This window comes from Galleria mellonella, unplaced genomic scaffold (assembly GCF_026898425.1).
Source record: "Galleria mellonella isolate WM207_F2 unplaced genomic scaffold, CSIRO_AGI_GalMel_v1 utg463, whole genome shotgun sequence".
Lineage (NCBI taxonomy): Eukaryota > Metazoa > Arthropoda > Insecta > Lepidoptera > Pyralidae > Galleria > Galleria mellonella.
Genome location: NW_026442102.1, coordinates 11,856 through 38,052, shown reverse-complemented (window position 1 = coordinate 38,052; position 26,197 = coordinate 11,856). Strand labels below are relative to the sequence as shown.

The following is a 26,197-nucleotide window of genomic DNA, read 5'->3' as shown; positions in this document are numbered from 1 at the left end:
GCAATTAGATATCGCGAAGGGAATCGACTTTGCAGTCGCAGTCGTGCCGCAAACGAACTCGCGGCTTGGCGTCTCGAGTGCGCACTCATCCGTATCGTCGTGTCGGTCGATAATTCGCAACTCGAATAATACGACAGCAATAAACTAACCACCTATATCCGACACACGTATCCAACATATTAAGTGAACACAAACAGTTTGGTCGCCCTGATTGACTAGGCTCGAACTCGACTCCGGCTAATACATCCAGGAAAATCATCATTAACCATCGGGAGCCGGCAATCTACTTGGAGCTACGGTTTGTTTATTGTAAGTCGGAAACCGGTTTGTTTTTATTTGATCATTATTTTTGATACAGTGCCTAATATTATAGACTGCTGGGTGCTTACTTTTAACACTTGTAGTACTTATGTAGGTAGCGGTGGTACCTCTTGTTGAGATGCACGAGTATAATACGAGTATGCTAACGCACTATGGGACGAAGTAATTAAAATACTTAAGTACTCGCAGCCAGGTTATCCCTATACTATTGATAAAAATTAATTTAAGAAAAAATTTACAGTCTTTAATAAACGCAACAAAAATATTTAATATTTTTTTTATACTTATGATGATTGTGGTAATAGTCACATGGTACTTAGGTACCTGTACCGGCCTATTTATATTTCCCATCCACTGTCTGCTGTAGGTACCTATTACACTTGTAATGAGTAGATAATGATGAATATAGGTGATTCACAGTTAGTGGACATTGTGAAGTTTTACTACACATCTAGGTATACATGTATCAATCAATCTACATCGAACCGCAGGTACCTGTCTAGCTATCAAATAAGAAAACCTATAACGTATGAGTATTACTCGTATATAGGAAACGTACTGTAAATATACATACATATGTTATGTGTAGCTATGTGTAGTGTGCACTGTTTCTAAACGTTGCATGGTAGAGTCGAGTACAGCTCTATTAAATACAACCAACAACAGGAATTGTTGTGCCTGAATTTTGTTTCGTTTTCCCAAAGATACCAGTGACTATTATAGTCCGATTCAGGTAGGTATTTAGGCAAAGAAAATAATGAAATTTGTAGATACTGGCCGTCTGTTTGGTACTTTAATTTAAAAAATATAAAATATATTATAGTAACATTGGACAGTTAATGGTATAATGATAAAATATAAATTTAAGGCCAAATGGTATCATCTTATAGAGCAAAGGGGAATAACCTGTAATTACGTACGTGCCTTCTTTTGTTTCGGTAATTTAAGCCGGTGTAATCACTGACATTTTCGATTGATTATCTGGCGACTAGTGTTCACCTATGATTGTCTGCGTGGCCGGGACACTTTGATTGACTAGTATAAAAAGTAGCCTGTATTCTTCGTCATCCCAAAAATCTTCCCTGTTCCAATCATTTACATGAATACCAAATTTAATGAAGGTTAGTTGAGCCGGCCAAAAACCAACTAACTCGATTTCACATTAGAGAGTAATACATACGAGTATATACCTAGTTACTGCTCGTTCCTGTCCGCTATTATGAATCAATATCTTATGAAATTTGGTTTGTTTTAAACAGACGTTATACTAAACGGTACAATAGTGGCCATAGGACAGTACTCCTGGCAGCTGTTTAATTTATATTCACACTAGACATGCAAAACACAACCCCAATTGCCATACAAATTTGAGCCTAATTTGGATAATAGCATTGCATCTTTTCAAATTTTACTATGTATTTATATCAATTAATTTTAGTACCACAGTATTTTCCTAAGGGAGAAATGTAATAAATAAATTAGTTCTTGTTAACAGTAGTATTGCCATTGTATCCATGCACAAACAAAATGCTACAAACCATCGGTAGATATTTCTTTTATAAGTATAAAACTAATTTACTAAATAATTAGTAATAATTAATTTACTAATGCGCACGGATTATTTCATGTATTGTAATTATCTTTTTTAATTTGGATTAGATACCTATGATATAAACAATATTATAAAAAAATTGCAAATAATTGATCTGTCGTGTAAACTAGAACTGCAGCTTTATTACAATAACGTGTTGACGCACGAACATAATAACTGGTGTTAGATAGAGATGAGTACTTCTTACTGAAATTATAATTTTGTCTTCGTATTATCTGTTCTTCAGTAGCCGTGTGGTGTTTTGATACTTGAAATTCAAGCCCTGGAGCAACATTACTCTCTTTTCTTCACTGGTTGGGCAAATATTACAGCGAGGAAACGATTCCTCATAGGTCTGTCACCCAGGGAAAAATTTATAAGCATAACACCCGCCGTTAAAGTAAGCGATTACTGTTATGTGTAAAAATACGTGACGTATACTTGTTTGTATGTTTTTAGCTCGATAAATTGTCATTTGTACATGTATGTTTCACAGTCAAAAAGACTTGAATGCAATGTTAAAGAAATTGTTTTTTTGTACAACTAAAATTTTATTGCACGATTATAAAATGATAATAGCGCTTTGTCGCTTTACGGGATAAAAAGGTGGTAACACTGACATAGTGGGTTGTACTGAGATCAGCTTAATTTAGATCAAACGTGAACGAAGTCGCGTGCGCTGTATGTATATAAACTTTTATACATATAAGTTCGATAACGAATTTCTGAAAATACCCTACATAAAAAAAGGAAACTTGTAACATTTATAACATCAACATGTAAATAAGAATCCTTACACACGTCACGTACACACGAGTGGCCTTTCGAAGCCCTAAAATGATGGAACATCTACTTGATTAAAATACTGTTTTCCACTGTCCTAAGTATACGTAGGCAACAACTTTGTACATCGACATAATTCTACTACGAATTTGATTATACATGAAATAAATAACAATATTTTTTTTTACTTTGACAATATTTTCTAATTTGTAGTCGACGATAATTATTGTTTCGATATACATTCAAACTGTTGGCCGCATCTTATTTATTTCATATTTTTATTGTATTTGCTAAATAAACAAGGATTTATAATGCCTAAGGGGTTTATAAGTTTAGTAATAATTAGACCTGTACTAATAATGGTCGAAGAACAATATTCAGCAAAATGAATTATATGACAGTATAATAAGTTGCCGTGTGATCCCGGTATAGAATAGGCCACCCCTTCCTTTCTCGTGAGTGTCGTAAGAGGCGACTAAGGGACGGCGAGGGATGCGCAGCGGCGTCGCTCTTAAAACATCTCCAAAACCTAACTGGTTGCCAATCCGACTGCCAAGCGTGGCAACTAGCAGTGGACAGTTAAATGCTGATATGATGATGATAATCAATCAATATAACTATTTTATATTATCGTCATTGTCACTATATACTTAACTAGGCCTATTTCTAGAAGTCGTGTGCTAACGACCGTAGAAGTCTTACATATATCTCTTTATCCACTTTCATAACTCTTTAGCTCTTCTCCCAGATGTAGAGACATGTTCTACATCTTTCTAATCAATGCGTGTTATTAGATCTCTCTGTTAACGTAACTACCAGCTAGTTTAATAGCATATTTAAATTTTTTGTATTATGTATAGTTATTGTCTTAGATTATATAGATAGAGCATCGAGCCTCAAAAACGGGTCAACTTTTTGTCAGCTAATTGTCAAATTAGCTGACTCGTTTTTTATTAGTGTTCTATATACTTACGCACCTAATGTATCTTGACGTATCTATATTTAATTATTTAATAAATAAAATTAGTTTTTACGCATTAAAAAGATGCAAAAATTATAAAACAAAACAAATATAGTAGTTATAAGAAGTCACTCATAACTATTTATCACGCAAAATTGTATGAAAAAGTTGACCCGCTTTTCTCGAAGTATTTGTATGGAGACACAATATATATAATCTAAGGGTATTGTATTACATGTGGTATTACATATATTATCGATATATTCCGATCTAAGTACACCAACAAAATGATAACGATTTACAGGAAATATCGGGCTCATGAAACAAAAATGTAACTTGCATGACGCCACGCACGAGGTTGCTCGTGACAATTGGCGCAAACGACACAGCTCTTCAACTCAAACGCTTTGTACTTAAGTAACGTAATACAGTGCACACCTTCGTGGTGTGAGGACTTCACCGCGCCGCGTGCACGATACCAGTAGCTTGAGGTCACTGTACACACTACAATACCGAGTGCATCTCTATAGTATACCTTTATTCATTAGCTACTATTACTTACTTTTATTCGCGACTTCGGCCGCGCGACCGGCTTGTGTGTACTGATCGCCTGTACGATAATACGTTTGTACCTAATGCCATAGTGAAGAGATAAGAAACAAACAAACAAACACACTTTCACATGTATAATATAAGTAAGGATTATTGACGATCTTGGTGGTGCAGCGGCTTAATAAAGCGCCGCCACTTACGACTGTCGCAGGGGATTTTTATTAATTGATGATAATGGAATGGTAGCCCCGCCTACACTAACGGTACACGCTGGCGGGGCACCAGTGAGACATGATGATGACCAGTGAGAATAAAAAGGCAGCTCAGTAAGCTCATCGTGATGGATACGCTTGGAATTTAACATGATAGTTTCCAGGGAGGGGCGGCCACGTGAAGGTCGCCTTGTACCTACAATATAGAGGGGGAGGGAGATTGTTAGTAATGCAAACTACCAGTCGCATTGCTAGCAATGTACTCAATGTACAGTCAGGTCGACCTCCCCGTGGTCCCCCCTAGAAACCATCGTGCTGAATTCCAAGTGTATTCATCACAATGGGTTAACTGACCTGCATTTTCACCCTCATCCAGTATCGCAGGCGGGGTTACCATTCTATTATCATCCATAAAAAAAGACCCTACAATAAAATATACTCTATATTGCTACTAATAGATCTGGTAGTCCGCATTACTCACAGTCCCTCTCCCCCCGACTGTCGCAGGTTCGATTGCCCAGAAATACACAAAAATGTAAATTCTTTTTATCAATTATTTTATATCCTTACCACAAGCTTCGCTTAGTTTAGGATTACATGTCGCTTTGTAATAAATAAATAAACTAGTAAGAATTAAGTATCGTATGTGTTCAGTTAGGATACATCCTGCCCGTGTATCAAACTTCACTCTAATCTGTTCAGCCGTCTAAGCGTGATTCAGTAATAAACATCCAAACCTCTTAGAAACTTTCACATTTGTTATTAATGTTATGTAATGTTATTATTTATTTATTTAACTTTTTATTGCATCAAAATTATAAAAGTATGCATTGTAAATTAAAAATTTCAAGTGAAATACAGAAACCTAAAATACAGATCAAAAAGGTACAAAACGCGGTCTTATCGCTAGGGCAATCACTTACCGACAACCTATCTATTTAAAAATAAAATCGGTCAAGTTCAAGTTGCATTCGCACGCCAAAGGTTCCTTACATAAAATAATCTATAAATAGGTTTCTGTTTTCTTTGGATAACATTTTATTTGAATATGTAGATATGGGATATATATATATATATATATATATATATATATATATATATATATATATATATATATATATATATGTATATATATATATCATAATTCGGAATGCCTTATTTGATAATTAAGTTCACAATAATCCTTTTTTTAAATTTTTAGTTATAATAATTTAAACAGACATTGGGGTCGATTCTGTTGCGTCATTTCTTTGTTTTGTGTGAACTGTTTTGAATTGATTCGAGTCAATTGTTCTAAGTTCTTTTATAAGTCACGATGGTTTCCGGCGGGGGGGGGGGGGGGCACGTGCACGTGGAGGAGGATATTGGGTTGAGGTTGGGAATATTGCTAGCGATAGGACTCTTAATCTCCATTATAAACAATCCCTTCCCCTCAGGGGCTACCGTCTTAGTCCTCATTACCAACGACACCTGCTCCTTCTCCGGCTGTTGTTAGTGACTGTATAAGTTGTGCTTCTACTGATATTCGTGCTCTTTTTATAGTTTTGTGAAGAATTAAGTTATGGTGAGTGTATAGGCAATGGTCATGAATTCATCTCAAAGGACCACGAGTTTTTCTGTCGCACATTGCCAACACGAATAACCTACTTACTCATAGGTACCTACTGCGGAAGTATCCGCTTTATTAGCATTATTGCATGTGATTCATAAAGAAGATTGTTTGTTAGAAAAAAAAAATTATTACATTTGTTTTTCATTGTCTTTGGACGTTGGACAAACAGGTTTAATATCTAGCTAATACAAAGTAAACATTTTCCGATTTGACGTTTCACAAAAATAGGTAACTATCGTACTTATATTCGGTTCAGGGCTGGTCTACATTTTATACACGTTTTTGTTTTATAAATTATGAGTTTATTTTTAATTATAAGTACAAGGTCTCTATTTTTTTATAAAAAAAAATAATTAATGTAGCTTTTTGTAGGCGAAAGAATTCTTAAAATCGGTTATGTATTTTTTTTTAGTTTATCCACTACAAACAAAAGAAATAAATCTTCCCTCTTTAAAATATTAGTTTAGAAATACGAGAACTATGTATACATACATGAATGCGATATACCGCGTGCACGAGCTACAAGCAGCTCTGTAAGTTGAATTGGCAAGGAAGGATAGACGAGCTTTTTAGGCCTCTACATCTAACCACAGGACATGTTATACCAATACCTAAATCACAGATAATATAATACTATACTAGTACCTAAATGAAGGTTTTTCTGCCCATCACAGAGGGCGCGCGGTTGGCGTGGTGTCTGTCGTTGCCTGTAGCTCGTCGTAGGCAATAATACCCACCATGTGTGAAATAATCTCGAATCGCAGCCGGTCTCTTTAATTGGCATACAAAAGAGTGTTATTGTTGCCTTGCGACGTACGTCGTCGACTGGATCGTAGCTAATAGAATATTCCGAATGATCGCATTGAACTCAAAAAAACGCTGCCAGTATCTACTATTCCTTCACTCTGAACGAGCCCTTGTTGATAATAATCTCAATTCTCATTACAAAACATCGTTTCGAAATGTTCTTTTAGTTGTCTCATTCGTACCTGCCAGAATTACTATTGATCACTATTGACTTACATATATTAAAATTATTGACTGGAAATTGAAAAAATGTGTTCGCTTTTGCCATTCCTTTACTTTTTAAACAGTCGTGTTTTCTCATGTAGAGTTATTGCGAATGCCGGTTTCAGCTCTGCATGAGATCACATACCCTGGTACGATAAAATTGTGGTGAGACTGTTTTGTTCTTCGTGGGATGTTTTTGCTGATATCTATAGGTTTTCCTTCGTCTACAGTGTATGATACTTGTACCGGGTCGGGTCGGACTAGTACATGAACATGTCATTGATCTCGCTAAATCTCATCCGTTACCTGATACGCATACTATCTGTTTTGCAATTCTAATATCGTAATATAATACTAAAATTCATAAATATAAATAATGTAATTATATTAAAAAAAATATATATTAAAAAAGAAGAAAAAAGAACTTACAAAAATTTTAGGCCACAGTAACAAACGCAGGCCGTGCGCCTGGCGTTCCACGCTCTTCCCTCTATTGAGATGGTGCTGGTAGCAGCCAACCTAGCAGCCACGAGCGTTGCACTTCACCTGGAAGAAAAACAGAAAGATACACACATATTCAAAGTATCGAATATATATATATATATATATATATATATATATATATATATATATATATATATATATATATATATATATATATACATATTAATAAGCAAATATAGCTTTATTGTATTACAAAAACAAAATTAGAATAAAACATTGTATATTAAACATAAAACAATAATTATTCATATTCATTTACTCTTTTTACTTAATGCATACTGTCATAATAAAAACAACATAAACATCTATCCATCTGTAAATATATAACATAATAATTTGTTACGTACCTTATAAGAATCTAAAAACTTAAAAATAACATTGAATCTATAAAGGAAAAACCGTTCAAACACTTTTACTTTTAGTACGAGTATCTTAATAAGGAAGCATACATGGCTCTCAGATTTAAAGAAACAGTATTCCCTAAAAAATCACCATCACCTATTACAGTAAAAATTCTGTGCCAATTTGTTCTATATATCGAGGTACAGTATAAACAAGATGTTTTATTCGAATTGGAAAAAAGTTTTATCAAATAATAATTGTTTGTGATGTTGAATTGTTAGACGTAACAAAGAATGGCCGCGACTATAGTCCTGATGGAATAATAAGAGGTATGTGTTGACTATATGATCGTACTGGTTGGTAGTTAGTGAATGTAACACCCGACATGGCGACATTCATCGAGTAGACTGGAAGCAGCATCCGACGCGGTAGGGGCGACTCGAGAATTACATACTCGTCTTCTCCTCCAACCATCGTAATATTGCTCTCTTCGTTACCTTGTGTTGTCCTACTGCCGAAGGATGGCGCAATATTTTCTATTTTGTTTCATCTCTAAGTGTGACACTGGGATCGATTCTGAGGTACTTACCGTTTCTCTAAAACTATCTTAACAATTTAAATTTCAATTGTTTGGTATCACGGCGAAATCTTTAGTGTAGCGACCAATATTAACTAATTTTTTAATGGATTTAATTATAAATTATCATAAATTTAGTTTATATGGTCCATAAACCAGTAATTTTGCAAACGTTATTATCAAATTAAAATATTGAGTTAAGAAATAAACTTAGAGAAACGGCACCTTGGAATTGGCTCTATCATCTGATGATACACAAGACGCAGGTGCAGTTGTTCAGTGTCGAATAGTAACTTCAGCCGAGCGATACTAGCGATTACATTTAAACCATTTAATAATTGGTAGATACCTAATTTTTACTTGTTTTGTAGCAGGCTTAGAAGAGCATGTAAAGTTATCGTCTGATAATCCTACGTGGCTTATTAATACATCGAAGGCACCTAGAAATTGTTAAGAGGTTCCACCCTCACACTTGAATATCTATTTATGGTTATCACTTCCCATTAGCTGAGCTATCAGCGTGCCTGCCTCGCCAAGTAGTTTACTTGATCTCTCAAAAGTTACTCGTACACTGATCATGGTCACGGAGCGGAGTACAGGCAGATAAACTACCCACACCTGCATTGCACATGAAATCCAAGTTGTCGTGATTCGCATCGTATTGACTTCTGATTTACGTGATTAATCTAGGGGTCACCAAATTTACTGCTATGTTGATACTGATAACCTCTTAACCGTGCGAAGGTCGTATCGGACACTGTTTATAAATACAATCCGACGACATTCAAAATAAAAAAATAAATGGCGACTAGTGCACAATTGTAAGTTAGGTATAAACCTGGACTTCGTTCGGAGCGATACGTCGCCAACGTCGAGAAAAGTAGGCACTCGATGACCAGCAGGAAGAGTAATAGAGCGACCTTGTTCGTCCTTGCGGCTCGCTCGCGGCGCGATAACCCGAGGCCGACCGGGTCTCGTGCTGTCGTCGAAGCGTGTCATAGTCCGATTCGGTTCAGGCCGCGACCCCGCTATCGCGCCCTTTTATCCGCACGTCTGACCACTGCTGCACCACTCGGCTCGTGCACTTTACGCGTTCACCACTAGCCCGCTCGTTCTTGACGGCTTCTCTCCACTCTCGTCTTGAATATTACTCACAGTACTAGTCCTCAAGAATATTCATGCAAACCTGTAACAATTAGGCACGTGAAGTATTTTTGGAATAGTGTCTGAGGTGGTGACCTATCAGGTGAATAGACTACATAGTGGAAAGTTTATTGTCAGTTAGTTCATTTCGTCGATTGTGCAACACTTTGTTTTTATTACAGATAGTGGAATAGTAGCAACTCGAAGATGCCCAGTGCAACGGTGAACGGGTTTCAACGAGGCAGCAAGGACGCAGGAGACGTGGTGATAACGGGCCTGTCGGGCCGCCTGCCGGAGTCCGACACCATCGACGAGTTCGCGCAGCAGCTCTTCGACGGCGTCGATCTCGTCACTGCTGACGACAGGCGCTGGACGCCAGGTTACTATAATAGGCTACCTACTTCCAATTTGTAAATTAGTAGGTATCCGTCTACAATGACCTCTCTGGTGATTTGCGGTGATAGAGTTGGAATTACAGTGTCATCGCTCCTTTTATCTCCCGACTTTTCAATACGCGATTTTTCAGTAGTCCAGTTTATATATACACATATACACGTATTTAAATGTGAATTTGATACCTAACACCGCATCATAAACGAGAATTGAAAAATGGCTTTGTACATTTTTCAAGAAAACATGCTTTTTAAAATAATGTCATTCTATAAATATAGGATACCTATAGTACATAAATATTTTAAAATTTTAAATAATGAACAATATTGTTCGTACATCCTATTGAAAATGATATTTGAAACATCACATTCAGCCTATAAAGTGGTGGGCGCAGCGTGACAGTAGTATTTATCGCGAATCCTTCCTATGAATGAATGCGCAGACCTTTCACTGTTACTTAATAGATTCATGAACGCTATCAGTGATGTGCTCTACGTAGAGTGGAGCGCCGCCGTAGGTACGTATCGGGTGGCGTGATGCGCACTCACAGCGCGTTGTTATTCTGCGGCATTATTGCGTAGGTATCAGCTGCTAGCTGCCGCATCACTTCCCAAACTTGCACACATGACATTGGACTCTATTTCGTGATTGTTTAACAAAATTGCCTACATGTTTTTTCATTTTACTGAACAAAAATTTAAATGTACCCAGTTTTAACTGAAATCTATTAAGTACTTTATTTCATACTGGCTGTAAAAAGTAGACATCAAAATGAAATTTTAAAGATAGGTAGACAGGGTATTTCTGAATCAAAATTGTCGTCCTACTTTCCGCTGCTCGTTTACTCTCTCTATTCTACTCTAATATGGGTGGCGTAGTACATACAAATCACTCAATGCAGTACAGGAAAATTGCTAATAAAATTTTCGACTTCCGTCATTGACGTCACAACGCAACGTACTCAACAGGTGATGCCATAATAACATACAAATATTTGTTAATTTGCATCGATAGCGTGAGCCTAAGTTTAAATATTGTTTCAAGTCATTAGCCTTGAACTTTCTGATGTTTATTACGCGAAATGACAAAAATATTTCAGAAAATACTAAAAAGATGTAAAAATACCTATCTAGTTTACTTCAAATCAATTGCGTGTAAACTATATAATTAGGTAGGTACCTATCATTTTATCTATATTTGTAGTTGTAATGTGTCAGGTTGTTATCGTTTTTTATTTAACAATTTTTTTATTGAATCTAATTATTGTCTATGTTATAAATATACACAAAAAATAGAGGTCAGTGAACTTCTGATTTGCTCTACTTATGACTTATCCTTGTGCGATCAACGTCCGACATACCTACATACTGACGCCACGCCTTCGCTTCGCGAATTTCGAAGGATGCCGTAATGTATGAGCAATTGAGCAGATTGTCTAGTTAGGTGTAAAAGCGTACAGTTTATTTCTACATATTAACCGCTCGATGGCAAAGTTTGAAAATCCAGTAGGATATGGGCGTATATCTATCTATCTATATACGCATTTTATTCTTTACGTACCTACACCTGAATAACATTTCTTTATACATCGGTCTTTTTTTCACAGGTCTTCATGGATTACCAGAGCGCAATGGAAAACTTAAAGACTTGTCTCATTTCGATGCCACATTCTTCGGTGTACACGCGAAACAAGCACATCTCATGGACCCGCAGCTGCGCTTGCTGCTCGAGGTGACGTACGAGGCGATCGTGGACGCCGGATACAACCCGGTGGAGCTGCGCGGTAGCCGCACCGGCGTCTACGTCGGCGTCTCCAACTCGGAAACCGACGAGATGTGGACTCTCGACCCCGACAAGATCAACGGCTACGCCCTCACCGGCTGCTGTCGCGCTATGTTCCCCAACCGCATATCGTACACTTTCGACTTCAAGGGCCCGTCGTACGCGATCGACACCGCCTGCTCCAGTTCCATGTTTGCCCTCGCACAGGCCGTGGACGCTATAAAAGCGGGACACTGCGACGCGGCGATCGTCGCCGGTGCTAATCTTTGTCTAAAGCCTGGAAATTCCCTTAACTTCCACCGACTGAGTATGCTGTCTCCGGAGGGGCGGTGCGCGGCTTTCGACGCGGAGGGCCGCGGGTACGTGCGCTCGGAGGCGACGGTGGCGGTGCTGCTGCAGCGGCGCGCGCAGGCGCGGCGCGTGTACGCCGCCGTGCGCGGCGCGCGCATGAACACGGACGGCCACAAGGAGCAGGGCATCACCTACCCCGCCGGCGACATGCAGCGCCAGCTCGCCGCCGACACCTTCCGACAGGCGGGCCTCCGGCCGCAGGACGTCGTCTACGTCGAAGCTCACGGCACCGGCACCAAGGTTCGTTGGATTAGTAGCCACAACTTGGGATTTTATATTAATAATTATTTTTCAATTACAATTCTTTTATATCACCTTAGTGTGGCAAACAATCTTACGGCCTACCTGATAGTAAGCAGTAACCAGGGACATTACACGCGCGTTGCCGACCCTGAAGAAACTTCTATTCTCCCTTTTTTAAGAACTCCATGCTGTAATCTCTTGGAAAAACCTCAACACGGATCTCATTCCGTAATCTGAGCGAGAAATATCTCGGAGAGGAAATATCTCTGAAACATGCTGTACGCGATCGTCTAGTATTAATGTCATTTCATTGGTTTGTCCATTTGCTTAAGAAATTTCTTACAACTATTAAAAATTGAGAAATACCTTAGAGTCTAGATGGTTGAGCATTTAGGCTCTAAGGTATAATTTGAAAAATACCTAAAGTTAAAGATAAGGATATCCGTTACCATATCTGACTCCTCAGGAATGGCAACGCATGGGGGGTATCATGACCGAAACGGTATACTCTGTTATGTCCATGGTCCGGTATACTCTGTTATGTCTGCTCATGTCTAGACGACGGTTACCACTGTCCATCAAGAGGGCCATCAGCTTGTCTGCCATTCTAAGTTGCATTAACAAAAAAAAAATATAAGAATCAATTGCTACTATTCGATTTCAGGTGGGAGATCCGCAGGAAGTGAACGCAATTGCTGAACTGTTTTGTAAAGACCGGAAGACTCCACTACTGCTGGGCTCGGTGAAATCTAACATGGGACACTCGGAGCCCGCATCGGGCTTATGCTCGATCGCCAAAGTATTGATCGCAATGGAAAAGGGTGTTATTCCTGGAAATCTGCACTACAAAACTCCTAACCCAGACATCCCAGCACTCAGTGATGGTCGAATTAAGGTACAGTTCTTTTTATTTTTTTTATACTACTGAAGTGGCAAACAAGCACACGGTGCACCTGATGATAAGCGGTTACTGTAGCCTATGAAGGCCTGCAATACCTGGGGTATACGCGCACGTTGCTGACTTTGAAGTAACCTCTTTACCCAGGGGAAAGGGATTGGTAAAAATGGTGTCTAACAGCCCCACTGCAAGCAATATACTCCATCGGGTTGATTTCCACGCGGTTCCATGCTTTTATCTTTACCTACCATTACTCACTGGTGTACCGCTAGCATATAACGATGGCGCCGGCAAGGTTGTATATATGTACTTTTTATTAAACAAGTGAAGTTTCATTTCGCAAAAAAGCGGCCTTTGATCGCGAGTAACTCAATGTAGAATTTACACTGGAAAAAAATTGTAAAATACAAGTAGATTCAAAATTGGTGAAAAAATGTATGAAAAAATACTGACTTCTCGTTTTTATATTGTCTAATAAAATGTAATGTGCAAATAACATTGTGCATACGAGGATATGCGAGTACATTGTACCGAGACGGTGTTCATACCGAAGGTGGTGGACCGCAATACGCCGTGGGAGGGCGGGCTGGTGGCGGTGAACTCGTTCGGGTTCGGCGGCGCGAACGCGCACGTGATCCTGGAGTCGGACGGCGCGGAGGCGGAGGCGGCGGCGGTGGTGGAGGCGGAGGCGGAGGTGGAGGCGGAGGCGGAGGTGGCGGCGGAGCGCGGCGCGGACGCGCTGCCGCGGCTGGTGCTGGCGTCGGGCCGCACCGAGCCCGCCGTGCGCGCGCTGCTGCAGCTGGCCGCCGAGCACGCCGCGCACGCGCCCCTGCACGCGCTGCTCGACGCCGTGCACGCGCGCGCCGTGCCCGGCCACGCGCACCGCGGCTACCGCGTGCTCGCCGACCCGCCCGTCGAGGAAATTATTGTAAGCGCCATCCTCCACTTTCTCTTTTGTGCTAAATGCTCAAGTCGAAAGAGAGTAACGAAGCACTCTAATAATTAAAATAGATTTATAAGAGGGTTTAGTTTTTATGAATAAGATCTAAAGGGCTTATTTATAAATTAGGTTAAAAAGGAAACTAAACTTTATTAAATGCGTAGACCTGTAGAAATACGATTAACAAAGTAGGCTAGCATTCTATTCGCTGCGCAGGAACTGGAGAGCGGCGAGCCGCGGCCGATCTGGTTCGTGTTCTCGGGCATGGGGTCGCAGTGGGCGGGCATGGCGCGCTCGCTGATGCACGTGCCGCCGTTCGCGGCCGCCGTGCAGCGTGCGGCTGCCGCTCTCCGGCCGCACGGCGTCGACCTGCTGCACGTGCTCACTGACGCGCCCGACACTGCCTTCGAGGACGTCGTCAACTCCTTCGTGTCCATCGCGGCCGTGCAAGTAGCACTTGTCGACGTGTTGCGCGCCGTCGACATTCGTCCCGACGGCATCGTCGGACACTCCGTCGGCGAACTAGGTCAGTTCACTGCGCCGAGAGATAAAATGTTTGGAAACATATCTGCGTCGAACGAGTTGCGATATATTGCCAATGCGTGTGTACAGGGTGCGCGTATGCAGACGAGACCCTAACGGCGGAGCAGGCCGTCTTGGCGGCGTACTGGCGTGGGCGCAGCATCGTGGAGGCTGCGCTGCCGCCGGGCGCGATGGCCGCTGTTGGCCTCACGTGGGAGCAGTGCGTCGAGCGTTGTCCGCCCGACGTGGTTCCCGCTTGCCACAACGCCGCCGACAGTGTTACAGTACGTACCAGTTATAGATTCGTAAAATTTACCTACATGATATTTTTTTTAACCACAATGACAAATAGTGTGCCATTTATCCTTTATCTTTTTTTTCTCAGTGTCCTCTACTCACATTTTATTGTTTGGAAGGGTTTGCTTAACGGAGATCGCATTTTGTATCATTTAAATTCACTGTATTTATTATTTTTGAAATGGTGCAATAAAAAATAAAATGATGGAAAATTCAGGAGTTTAATTGTTAGTCTTGAATTTCACATAAATAAATAAATGACAGATTTTTTTTAATATGTAATTATTTATATGTATACGTGTGTCAATAGGTATCTGGTCCAGTTCCGTCAATAGAGAAGTTTGTGGCCGAGTTGTCAGCGGCGGGAACATTCGCGCGCCGCGTGAACAGTAGCGGCGTAGCGTTCCACAGCAAGTACATCGCGGCGGCCGCGCCGCTGCTTCGCGATCGCCTACGGACCGTCATACCCGATCCCAAGCCGCGCTCGTCGCGCTGGGTCTCCTCCTCGCTTCCCAAAGATCAGTGGAACTCGGAGATCGGTTAGTGCGTTTTCTGATTTCACCGCATAAAAAGTGCGCGCGAGGGGAGCGTGGCGGGCGACGTAGAGTGACCGCGGACCGATCGCGTTGCAGCGAAGCTGAGCGACGCGGAGTACCACGTGAACAACCTGCTGTCGCCGGTGCGGTTCGCGGAGGCGCTGGCGGCGGTGCCGGCGCGCGCGCTGGTGGTGGAGGTGGCGCCGCACGCGCTGCTGCAGGCGGTGCTGCGGCGCGCGCTGCCCGCGGCCGCCGCGCACGTGCCGCTCGTGCGCCGCGACCGGCCCGAGCCGCGCGTGCAGCTGCTGGCCGCGCTGGGCCGGCTGTTCGCGGCGGGCGCGCAGCCGGCGGCGGGCCGGCTGTACCCCGCGGCGGCGTGGCCGGTGCCGCGCGGCACGCCGGGGCTGGCGGCGCGCGTGCGCTGGGACCACTCCGTGCAGTGGAGCGTGGCGCACTTCGGCGGCGCCGCGCGCTCCGGCGAGCACGTCGTCGAGCTCGACCTCGCGCGCGCGCCCGACGCCTACCTCGCCGGCCACCGCATCGACGGCCGCGTGCTCTTCCCTGCCACTGGATACATTGTGAGTTTTTGCTATATCTACTCGATTTTAAAGGTAGCAACCTTGTGCTTTACGAATTAATATTCACGAAAACCTTTAAAGGGCCATAAATCTTTAGTGAAATCGAAGAAGGAAAATCGTCAGTTAATAATTCAAAAACGACAATAAATTTTATGGCTCCAGTGCTAATAAGATTTTTTGTTGCGACACTTCCTTAATGTTCGTTCACACAGATCACATCGAGCCGAACGGAACAACAGATGTTGATCGCGTTTAAAATAGTATTTTGGATCATTGACGATTTATTTATTTATTTATTTTTTTTATTTTTTTTTTCTTTTTTTTTTATATGGAAATGTTCGAAAGTCCACTTAACAGGTTTTATATAAAACAGTAAGAGGTCGAAACTCTGCTAGCGTACTCTCCCACTCCGTGTGTGTCGACGTGACACCGAAGAAGACGACACTCTGGGCCGGTCTGTGTGAACGGACGCTTAAAATTGTGCTAATAATTTCGATTTCGCCCTGCCTATAGCCACTAATCCACAGTGAATTAATTATGGTACATGTAAAATTTGAATAATTAATGACAGTAGAGTTCAAGTCTTGTGTTTCCCCGGTTGACGGTAATAGCAATCTTACATGTAACATTGCAGAATTTTGTAACGAGGTGTGAATTGTCGCCTAGACTCTAATATTATCTTATACTTGTAACAATCAACATGTTTATATGATGTTTGTGAAGATATATTTTTCACTTTCAGACTCTCGTGTGGCGAACCATGGCCAAACTACACAATAAAAAATTCGAAGAAACCCCTGTAGTCCTCGAAGACTTACAGCTTAGGCGAGCCACTATAATGTCACAAGACGCCCCCGTTCGTTTCTTGGTGAACATTCTGGACGGCACTGGCGAGTTCGAATTGAGCGAAGGAGGCAGCGTGGTCGTCACGGGTAAAGTGCGCATCGCTGAGGAGCCGGCCGCCGAGCGACTCGTCCTGCCGCCCGTCTCCGCCGCCGATGAACCGGACTTGCTTCCTCTCGTTACCGACGACATCTACAAAGAATTACGACTCCGTGGATACAATTACAGTGGAGTATTCCGCGGAATACGCAGCTCCGACCCGAGGGGTACGAGAGGTGAACTCGAATGGAACGGTAACTGGATATCTTTTATGGACACGATGCTTCAGTTCAGTCTCATCGGTGCGAACACGCGGGAACTATATCTCCCGACTCGTATACAGCGCGTGTCGATCGACCCCGCAGCGCACCTGGCCGCCGGCGCCGGCGTCGACGTGCTGCCGGTGCGGCGCGAGCCCGATGTCGACGTCGTTCTCTGCGGTGGCCTGGAGTTCCGGGGAGTCAAGACCAGCCTCGCGCCGCGCCGAACCAATGTACAGTCCCCGCCGAAGCTGGAGAAATATGTATTCGTGCCGTACGACAACTCGAAAATTATCACCGAGGACGCGTCGCGGTCTAAGCGGGACGCGCTCACCGTTAGCTTACAGCTGGTGCTGGAGAACGCGGGCACGCTGCGCCTGAAAGTGACCGAGGCGGCGCTGGGCCGGCCCGCGGACGCGCTGCTGGCGCCGCTCGCGCTGCAAGTGCTGGAGACCGAGCCGCAGGTGCGGGTCGACGTCAGCCTGGCCGCCGGCACCGCGGCCGCCTCCTACACGGCGGCCGTTCAACATCTGGGTATAAAGGTAAAATTAATAAGTAATCTTAATGGTTTCTTAGTGCCCTCTGCTGATCTCTCGCGGAACATCACGAGGTGCGCCTGCGCCTGCCCGAGCTGCGCGAGTAATTTAGAGCTTTCTTATGCGCCTAGTATCTAGTAGTAGTCGGTGCAAACGATTACGACAATATTTGAAAATGCAGGTGACTACGAGGGACGCGAGCGAGACGGCGCCCGACAGCGGGTGCCACCTGGTGCTGGCGAGCGGCGTGGCAGCGCGCGAGGACGGCGGCGCGACGCTGGGCCGGCTGGCCGAGGCGCTCTGCGAGGGCGGCATGGTGCTGCTGGAAGAGGCGCCCGCGGCGCTGGGCGGCGCGGCGGCGGAGCGGGCCGGGCTGGAGCCCGTGTCGCGGCAGGCGGCCGCCGGGCACGAGTACGTGCTGCTGCGGCGGCGCGCGGCGGCCGCCGAGCTGGCGGTGGTGGAGCTGGGCGCGGAGCGCTCGTTCGGCTGGGTGGCGCGGCTGCGCGCGGCGCTGCGGCGCGCGGAGGCCGCGGAGGCCGCGGAGGCCGCGGGCGCGGCGCTGCGCGTGGCGGCGGTGTCGCGCGCGGCGGCCGGCGGCGCGCTGGGGCTGGCCGCGTGCCTGCGCGCCGAGCCGGGCGGCCGCGCGCTGCGCGTCTTCCACCTGCCCGGCGAGCGCGAGCCCTTCTCGCCCGCCGCGCCCGCGTACGCGGCGCAGCTGCGCAAGGACTTGGCCGTCAACGTGCTGCGCGACGGCGTCTGGGGATCCTACAGGCATCTGCTGCTCGACGACCTCGCCGATGCTCAGCTGCAGGTGCTCACCTTTTTTTTTTACCATGAAATGTGGCAAGTAAACATGCAGCCCATCTGATGGCAAACTGTCACTGCAACCTGTGAACGCCTGTGACATTCCCAGTACATGATGCCGCTGCCCCCGAAAGTCGGAAGGCGTGTCGTTTCGTACCAGGATGTCGGTACGCCTGGACGTAAACTTATACCACCTAGTACCGATTTAAAGTCCTCGGTAGACGACGCAGGTACTGACAATATAAAATCCAAGTACCAGGTGCGTGAGTACCAACTATCTTGACGGGGGAAGAAAGGGATTGTTAGTAATGGGGAGGTTAGACCCCATTGCTATCAATATACCCTATCAAGTCGACCTCCACGCGGTTTCTCCTAAAAACAATCGTGACTAATTTATTGTTAAATTCGTCACGATGACCTAACTAACCTGCTTTCATTCTCATCTATCATCACACACTGGTGCTCCGCCAGCGTATACCGATAGCGTGGGCGGGTATATCATTCCATTATCATTCATTAAAAAAAAACTATCTCGACAAGCTCGACCGCACGACAACGCGACATGTCAGAAAAAAATAAATTATCCGGAAGCTTTCAATGAAAACGCTTTGAGATATAACAAGTAATGTATGGTAGAATTGTCTATCAAAATTTAGGTACTGTGTAATTTAAATACATTACCTAATTTTTTTTCATTCTGTAATTCTATACAACGTAAACTATTTGTACCCATCAGTTATCACTGTAAAAACACACTGTTATAATTTTTCACAGAAAATGTGTCGAAACTACGAATTCACAATTTATGCTACACTTGAGAGCAATGAATGCGGGTCACCTAAAGAAACCTATAAATCTTTGAAACTAAGAATGCTAGCTTAATAAAATAAACGATGTTTAATACACAATATAATACCCCTTAAACGAAAGTAATAAAATTTATAAGTCACTACATTCTATTTATTAAAAATTACATAAAGAAAAAGAATGAAACAAAAATAGGAAACATAATATTTTTGTACAACAATATGATTTTCTTGAATTTTAATACTTTGTATTGCCTTGTCGTGCTTCCATTACTGCGTTTACGCGGCGTGTGTTTGGCATGCTGTACACCAAGTTTCTAGTTACGGTTGGCTAGTCGCTCAGCCACTATTTCTTAAAATTAAACAAAATTTTATTTAATTATATTTCAAAAACCTAGTAAACTATTTTTCTATACTATTCTTGCTGTTTACGTGCAGTTGTCCGGTACACCTAGTGTTACAAGCGTCCATAGCGTTTCCGACCCTGAACAAACCTTAACATACCCTTTTTATTTTATTATATATATATATATATATATATATATATATATATATATATATATATATATATATATATATATAATTTTTTTTTAAATCCCCATACTGTATAATCTCTATGGAAAATCTTGGCAGGAAGCTCATTCCATAGCCTGAGCGTTCGCGGGAGAAAATTCCTTTCACCTCTGTTTTCACCTTCAATGAATCCAGTAGGTATTCCTTGACGGCTCTATTAGGACTCATCCCGACGTTATGCTGTCGCAGGTGGAGCACGCGTACGTAAACACTTTGACTCGCGGCGACTTGTCATCGCTGCGGTGGATCGAGAGTCCGCTGAGATTTGCGAGCGAGATGCAGTGGCCGCCGCACACGGACCTGTGCCGCGTTTACTACGCACCGCTCAACTTCCGCGACATCATGTTGGCCACCGGCAAGCTGCCGCCGGACGCGCTACCGGGCAACCTCGCCGGACAGGTATCGCGGCTGATCTTTACACAACTGAACTTTGTTGCGGGGAGACGAGAGGGATACTGATAGAAACACCGTGTCGGTGCAGGAGTGTATCCTGGGGCTCGAGTTCAGCGGGCGGTCGTCGAGCGGCGCGCGCGTGATGGGCATGGTGGCGGCGCGCGGGCTCGCGACCAGCGTGGTGGCCGACAAGGGGTTCCTGTGGGAGGTGCCTGCGGCGTGGTCGCTAGAGCAGGCGGCGACGGTGCCGGTGGCGTACGCGACGGCGTACTACGCGCTGGCGGTACGCGGGCGCATGCGGCGAGGCGAGGCAGTGCTGGTGCACGCGGGCACCGGCGGCGTGGGGCAGGCCGCCATCGCGATCGCGTTACACGCCGGCTGCACCGTGTTCGCAACCGTGGGCACGGCCGAAAAGCGCGCCTTCCTACGCGAGCGCTTCCCGGCGCTGGACGACGCCAACATCGGCTGCTCGCGCGATACCTCCTTCGAGCAGATGGTGATGCGACGCACGCGCGGCCGCGGCGTCGACCTCGTGCTCAACTCGCTCGCCGCCGACAAGCTGCTCGCCTCGGTGCGCTGCTTGGCTGAGGGCGGCCGCTTCCTGGAGATCGGCAAGCTCGATCTTTCTAACAACACTTCTCTCGTTAGTATATAACTATATACACTTATTCTATTATGTGCCGATTTGAAAAATTTTGTACACCTATTCTATCGATGAGTGAGTAATGAAATTTTAAATATCAGCATTGCTTCATCTTCCAGGGTATGTCGATCTTCTTGAAGAACACGACATTTCACGGCATCCTTCTGGATGCGTTGTTCGATGCGCATGGCGACGACGCGGATAAGGCGGCGGTAGTGCGCTGTATGGCGGAGGGTATCGCCACCGGCGCCGTCCGCCCGCTGCCTGCCACCGTCTACGCCGACCACCAGCTCGAGCAGGCCTTCCGGTATATATGCACATAAATAATTTTTGAATTTATGTTTTTGTACCCTAATTGTAGCTATTTAAATGACCTGATATACCTGAACATATCCAGATACATGGCGACCGGCAAGCACATCGGAAAAGTGTTGTTGCGCGTACGCGAAGAGGAGACTGGGTCGGCGCAGCCCGCTACCAAGCTGATATCCGCTATCCCGCGCACCTACATGCACCCCGCCAAGAGCTACGTGTTAGTGGGTAAGTGGCGTGCGAGACGCCGTCGAGAGTGCTCGACAATGGACAGCGATAAGTTCTCCGAGTGATGAGAGTCGCATGTGGTGTGCAGGTGGCCTCGGCGGGTTCGGGCTCGAGCTGGCGCAGTGGCTGGTGGTGCGCGGCGCCACGCGGCTCGTGTTGAACTCGCGCAGCGGCGTCCGCACCGGCTACCAGAGCATGTGCATCCGCAGGTAGCGTGCGGCGGGCAGCGGGCAGCGGGCAGCGGGCGGTGTGAGTAGTGCGCGAGCCAGCGACGGGCACTGAGCCGGCGGTGTGTGCAGGTGGCGCGAGGCCGGCGTGGCGGTGCTGGTGTCGCAGGCGGACGCGACCGGCGCCGGCGGCGCGCGCGCGCTGCTGCGCGAGGCGGCCGCGCTGGGGCCCGTCGGCGGCGTGTTCAACCTGGCCGCCGTGCTGCGCGACGCCTTCCTCGAGAACCTCACGGCCGCGGACTTCGAGGCGGTCGCGAAGGCGAAAGTGGACGGTGAGCGTGGCGAGGCTGCGGCTGTGCGCGTGCGCGGCGCGAGCCCGCGGGACGAGTGTGTGCGTACTGTGTGCGTGTGCGGTTGTTGCAGGCACGCAGGCGCTGGACGCGGCGACGCGCGAGCTGGCGCCGCAGCTGGACTACTTCGTGGCGTTCTCGTCGGTGTCGTGCGGGCGCGGCAACCCCGGCCAGAGCAACTACGGCTACGCCAACTCCGCCATGGAGCGCGTCGTCGAGCGGCGCCAGGCCGACGGGCTGCCCGGGCTCGCCGTGCAGTGGGGCGCCATCGGTACGTTTCCGTCGACCTTCACAGTTGTCAGCTGCTAGTGCAGGCTTACTTCGCAACATCGAGTCAATAATCGATTCGGTGATGGCTTGCTGTAGTGTATTTTTTTTTTTTTTTTTTTTAATTATTTATCGTGCTGTAAATTTTATAATGGACATTAGGGCCCGACTCCATGCTTGCAGTTTTACTTGAATAAAATATTTACTTATTCATGCAAATTTGCTTATATTTCGAACTCGATGTCGGTCGGTGAGGTACTGAGCGGCGGCGAGTGATTCTTCTCGGTCGCAGGCGAGGTGGGGCTGATCGTGGACACGATGGGCGGCGACGAGACGGTCGTGGGCGGCACGGTGCCGCAGCGCGTGGCCTCGTGCATGGAGGCGCTGGGGACGCTGCTGGCGCAGCCGCACGCCGTCGCCGCCAGTATGGTGCTGGCGGACAAGCGCCGCGGACCCGTTGCGCCCACGCAAGACGTCGTGCACGTCGTCGCCAACATCCTCGGTGCGTCCCGGGCGCCAGCCGCCGCCGCATGTCATTTTAGCGAGTAAAAATAGGAGAATTACTAGTCGAACTCATTCGTCGTTCGCAGGAATCAAGGATCCGAGCCGGACATCGCCCACGGTGAGCCTCGCCGAGCTCGGAATGGATTCACTGATGGGAGCCGAAATAAAGCAGACGCTCGAGCGCAGTTACGACCTGGTGCTCGGCGTGCAGGAGATTCGCTCGCTCACCTTCGATAAACTCCGCGAATTGACCGGCGAGGGCGGCGGCGCGGACGCTGCGGCCCAGCCGACGGCCGCCGCGCCGCGGCCGGGCGAGCTGGTGCAGGTGGCGACGCTGCGCGAGCTGGTGCCGACGCAGACGCTGGTGGAGCTGCCGTCGGCGGGCGGCGCGGGCGGCGCGGGCGGCGGGCGCTGCGTGTTCATGGTGCACCCGCTGGAGGGCGCGGCGGACGCGCTGCAGCCGCTGGCGGCGCGCGTGCGCGGCGGCGTGCGCGCGCTGCAGTGCGCGGCCGACGCGCCGCTGGCCGCGCTGCCGGCGCTGGCGCGCCACTACGTGCAGCACGTGCGCGCGGCGCAGCCGCAGCCGCCCTACGTGCTGCTCGGCTACTCCTTCGGCGCTAGCGTCGCCTTCGAGATGACGCTGCAGCTCGAGGAGGTACGCGACCGCGTTCACGGCTTTTTTTTTTTTTTTTTTTTTTTTTTTTTTTTTTTTTTCTTCATCAGTCTGTTGATTGATGGAACTATTATATGGACCGTACCCTTTAATCTCCCTGTCAATCTAGACCAATTTAAGGCAAATATTAATAGGCTATTTATGGTCTCGCATGTTCCGTCAGAGACCACATCTTCATTTTTTTTTTTTTTTTTTTTTTTTTTTTCATCAGGTGAAATCGTAATCAATCATAGAATACAATTAACATATTTTATAAATAATTATTAATATTATAACTGCAGATGGGCTGCGAAGTACACCTGATACTGGTAGACGGCTCGCCTGCATACGTAGCCAAGCACACCTCTCTCGGAAAAACGAAGAACGTGCCGCGCACGAACGCGAGCGATGAAGCCGACGCGCTCGCCGCGTTCGCGCAGCTCTTCACAGCGGAGGTGGACGGCGCCAAGGTAGCGTATCGTACTGACTACGGCCGCTCGGCGCCCGAGCTCGAGCTCGAGCCCGGACGGAGCGTGAGACGTATGCGTGTGTCCGCAGCTGGCGGCTGAGCTGGTGCAGCTGGCGTCCCTGGAGGAGCGTGTGCGGCGCGTGGCCGAGCTGCTGGCGGCCGCCACGTCGCACGCCACCGCCGAGTTGGCGCCGGCCGCCGCTGCCTTCTATGGCCGGCTGGCCATGGCGGACGCGTACCGGCCCGGCGGCCGCGTGCGTGCGCCCGTCACGCTGTTCCGCGCGCGTGACAACTACGTCACGCTCGACGACCACTACGGGCTGCGCGAGCTGTGCGCCGGCCCGCTTGCCGCGCACCAGCTGCCCGCCGACCACCGCTCCATCCTCGCGGGCGAGCCGGCGCAAGCCATCGCCGACCACGTCAGCGCCACGCTGCAGCGGCTCGCTGCTGACCAGTAGTGGTCCGCCGCCGCGGCGTCGCGCGGTCGCCGCCGCCGCCGGCGCCGCCACCGGCGCGGGCGCACGTAGCTAGCACTATATATGAAGAGTGATTTGCATCCCGGTCGAGAACCAAGTTGTATACGGTGTATGAAGTGCAAGCGAGTGATGCTCTTTATTGCCATCTTTATTAAGTGTATTCCACGATAAAAATACTAAGATCCAGTTTATACGTATTGTATTGCCTAGTATGTACCTAGAGGTCGTTATGAAACCATAACCTTAACATAATATATAAGAGTAAGGATAGCATCTATTCGCAATTAATACAATCGACGACAGCTGTTATCCAATTTTAAATATAATTGTCCGGTTTTAATATTAATAGGGTTTATCTGATCTTGACACTTTATTGAATGGAATGAAATAAAATATTTACCCCACTTAAACTTACGACTAACTACTGACATTAGATTTTGCAATGATAAACGTGTGTCAAAACATAATCAATAATAATAAATATGTACTAAATGTAAACGAAAGCTTAAATGTGAGTATATAATATCGGTATAAAAAAAAAAAACTACTGGGTATCTTTGCTAGGTCATTAAGTAAATACGAACAACGCCATCTAGAATCTATTTTTATAACTAAAGATAATTATAATTTTCTTGTACATTAGGTATTTATTTATGTATGTATCTGCCTATTTTACACATAATATTATAATTAATGTACTGAAAACTAATTAGACACCGACATAATAACATATCGTTGTCATGTACCATAAAGGTGACGATATGTGGATATATGTATAATAAATAGATATCATAATAAATATAAGCATACACAAATTTTCTGAATAATCTTCTGGTACCAATAGTCCATTTGTTTATAATTTTGTGACAAATTATTATCTAGCAAATCTCTACTGAGTATCGCGGGCACGTTAGTTTAATAAGATTGGACATTGATGTAGATATAATTAGTTACTATGATTTAATATTCGGTAGAGCGTAGCTCATTAGCATCGTTGTGATATTATACCTACTACAATCGCTGGAAGCGGCGCGTATTGTACATGTACATGATTGACGTATTGTGTGTATGCGTGTTGTTTGTGTGAGTATACATATATTGTAACCACAGCTGCTACAGCTGACTGCGGGTGCGCGTATGTACGACGTACGACTCCACTTGACGTCGATAACTTTATGTAAATAGCTGTAACATGTTACTAGACGTTAATTCCGCGTATGACTGTTGTGGTACCTATGTAATTTATTTTGTTATGCATATTGGCCGAGCTGACAGGCGACAGCGCATTGTGATTAAAAGTGCATTATTTTCTAAAACGTTATTTCATTGTATCCCTTATATTCCTATTTATGCAACTTATTTACTGATTTGACCAATTATGCTTTGTCATATACTGTAGTCAAATCTTGCAAGGCAAACCTTGGCAAAGAGCTCATTTAGGATGTATTCCTTGTCGATGGCGAGCGAAACGATGATAAAGGTGGTTGTAAATATATATCATTTCAAACAATTGCTCAAAACACAATCAATACAAGCGGCAGAACACACAAAGAGAAGCAGTCTCGCCTTCGACTTGTGTCGTATAAGCGTGTTACAAGCGTCAAAGCTTTGAGGTATAACTTAAAGGCTCAATATGGCCTATGTCGAGAGTCGTATTGACTCGAACCTATTGGAATCAACATGTCCACGTGATTTTCAGTAAAATCATCAATCATCTGCTCCTTCA

At 45.7% G+C, this 26,197-nt stretch overlaps 1 protein-coding gene across 2 annotated transcripts; it reads left to right on the top strand.

Annotated features, from left to right (window-relative positions):
- The first annotated feature begins 25 nt into the window (after window positions 1–25).
- LOC113522304 (fatty acid synthase) lies at window positions 26–25,787 on the top strand. Of its 2 annotated transcripts, none has more exons than XM_052898610.1 (23): window positions 26–309; window positions 9,792–9,988; window positions 11,609–12,375; window positions 13,043–13,273; window positions 13,830–13,952; window positions 14,001–14,204; window positions 14,433–14,742; window positions 14,829–15,022; window positions 15,346–15,574; window positions 15,668–16,149; window positions 16,892–17,833; window positions 18,009–18,638; window positions 20,200–20,409; window positions 20,492–21,046; window positions 21,166–21,353; window positions 21,444–21,586; window positions 21,675–21,795; window positions 21,886–22,085; window positions 22,177–22,374; window positions 22,663–22,872; window positions 22,961–23,529; window positions 23,829–23,996; window positions 24,085–25,787. In XM_052898610.1, the coding sequence occupies exons 2-23, from the start codon at window positions 9,817–9,819 to the stop codon at window positions 24,451–24,453; spliced, it is 7,215 nt and encodes a 2,404-aa protein (XP_052754570.1). In that variant the 5' UTR covers window positions 26–309; window positions 9,792–9,816; the 3' UTR covers window positions 24,454–25,787. The 2 variants fall into 2 exon arrangements, with proteins under 2 accessions (XP_052754570.1, XP_052754571.1); XM_052898611.1 differs by lacking the exon at window positions 26–309 and adding an exon at window positions 9,426–9,712.
- Window positions 25,788–26,197: the final 410 nt, after the last annotated feature.

Bases quoted from the DNA above. Each gene is read 5' to 3' on its own strand.
- LOC113522304 (XM_052898610.1), top strand. From the start codon at position 9,817: ATGCCCAGTGCAACGGTGAACGGGTTTCAACGAGGCAGCAAGGACGCA. The intron at 9,989-11,608 runs GTTACTATAATA...TTTTTTTCACAG, and splicing joins CGACAGGCGCTGGACGCCAG to GTCTTCATGGATTACCAGAG. The intron at 21,587-21,674 runs GTAAGTGGCGTG...TGTGGTGTGCAG, and splicing joins CAAGAGCTACGTGTTAGTGG to GTGGCCTCGGCGGGTTCGGG.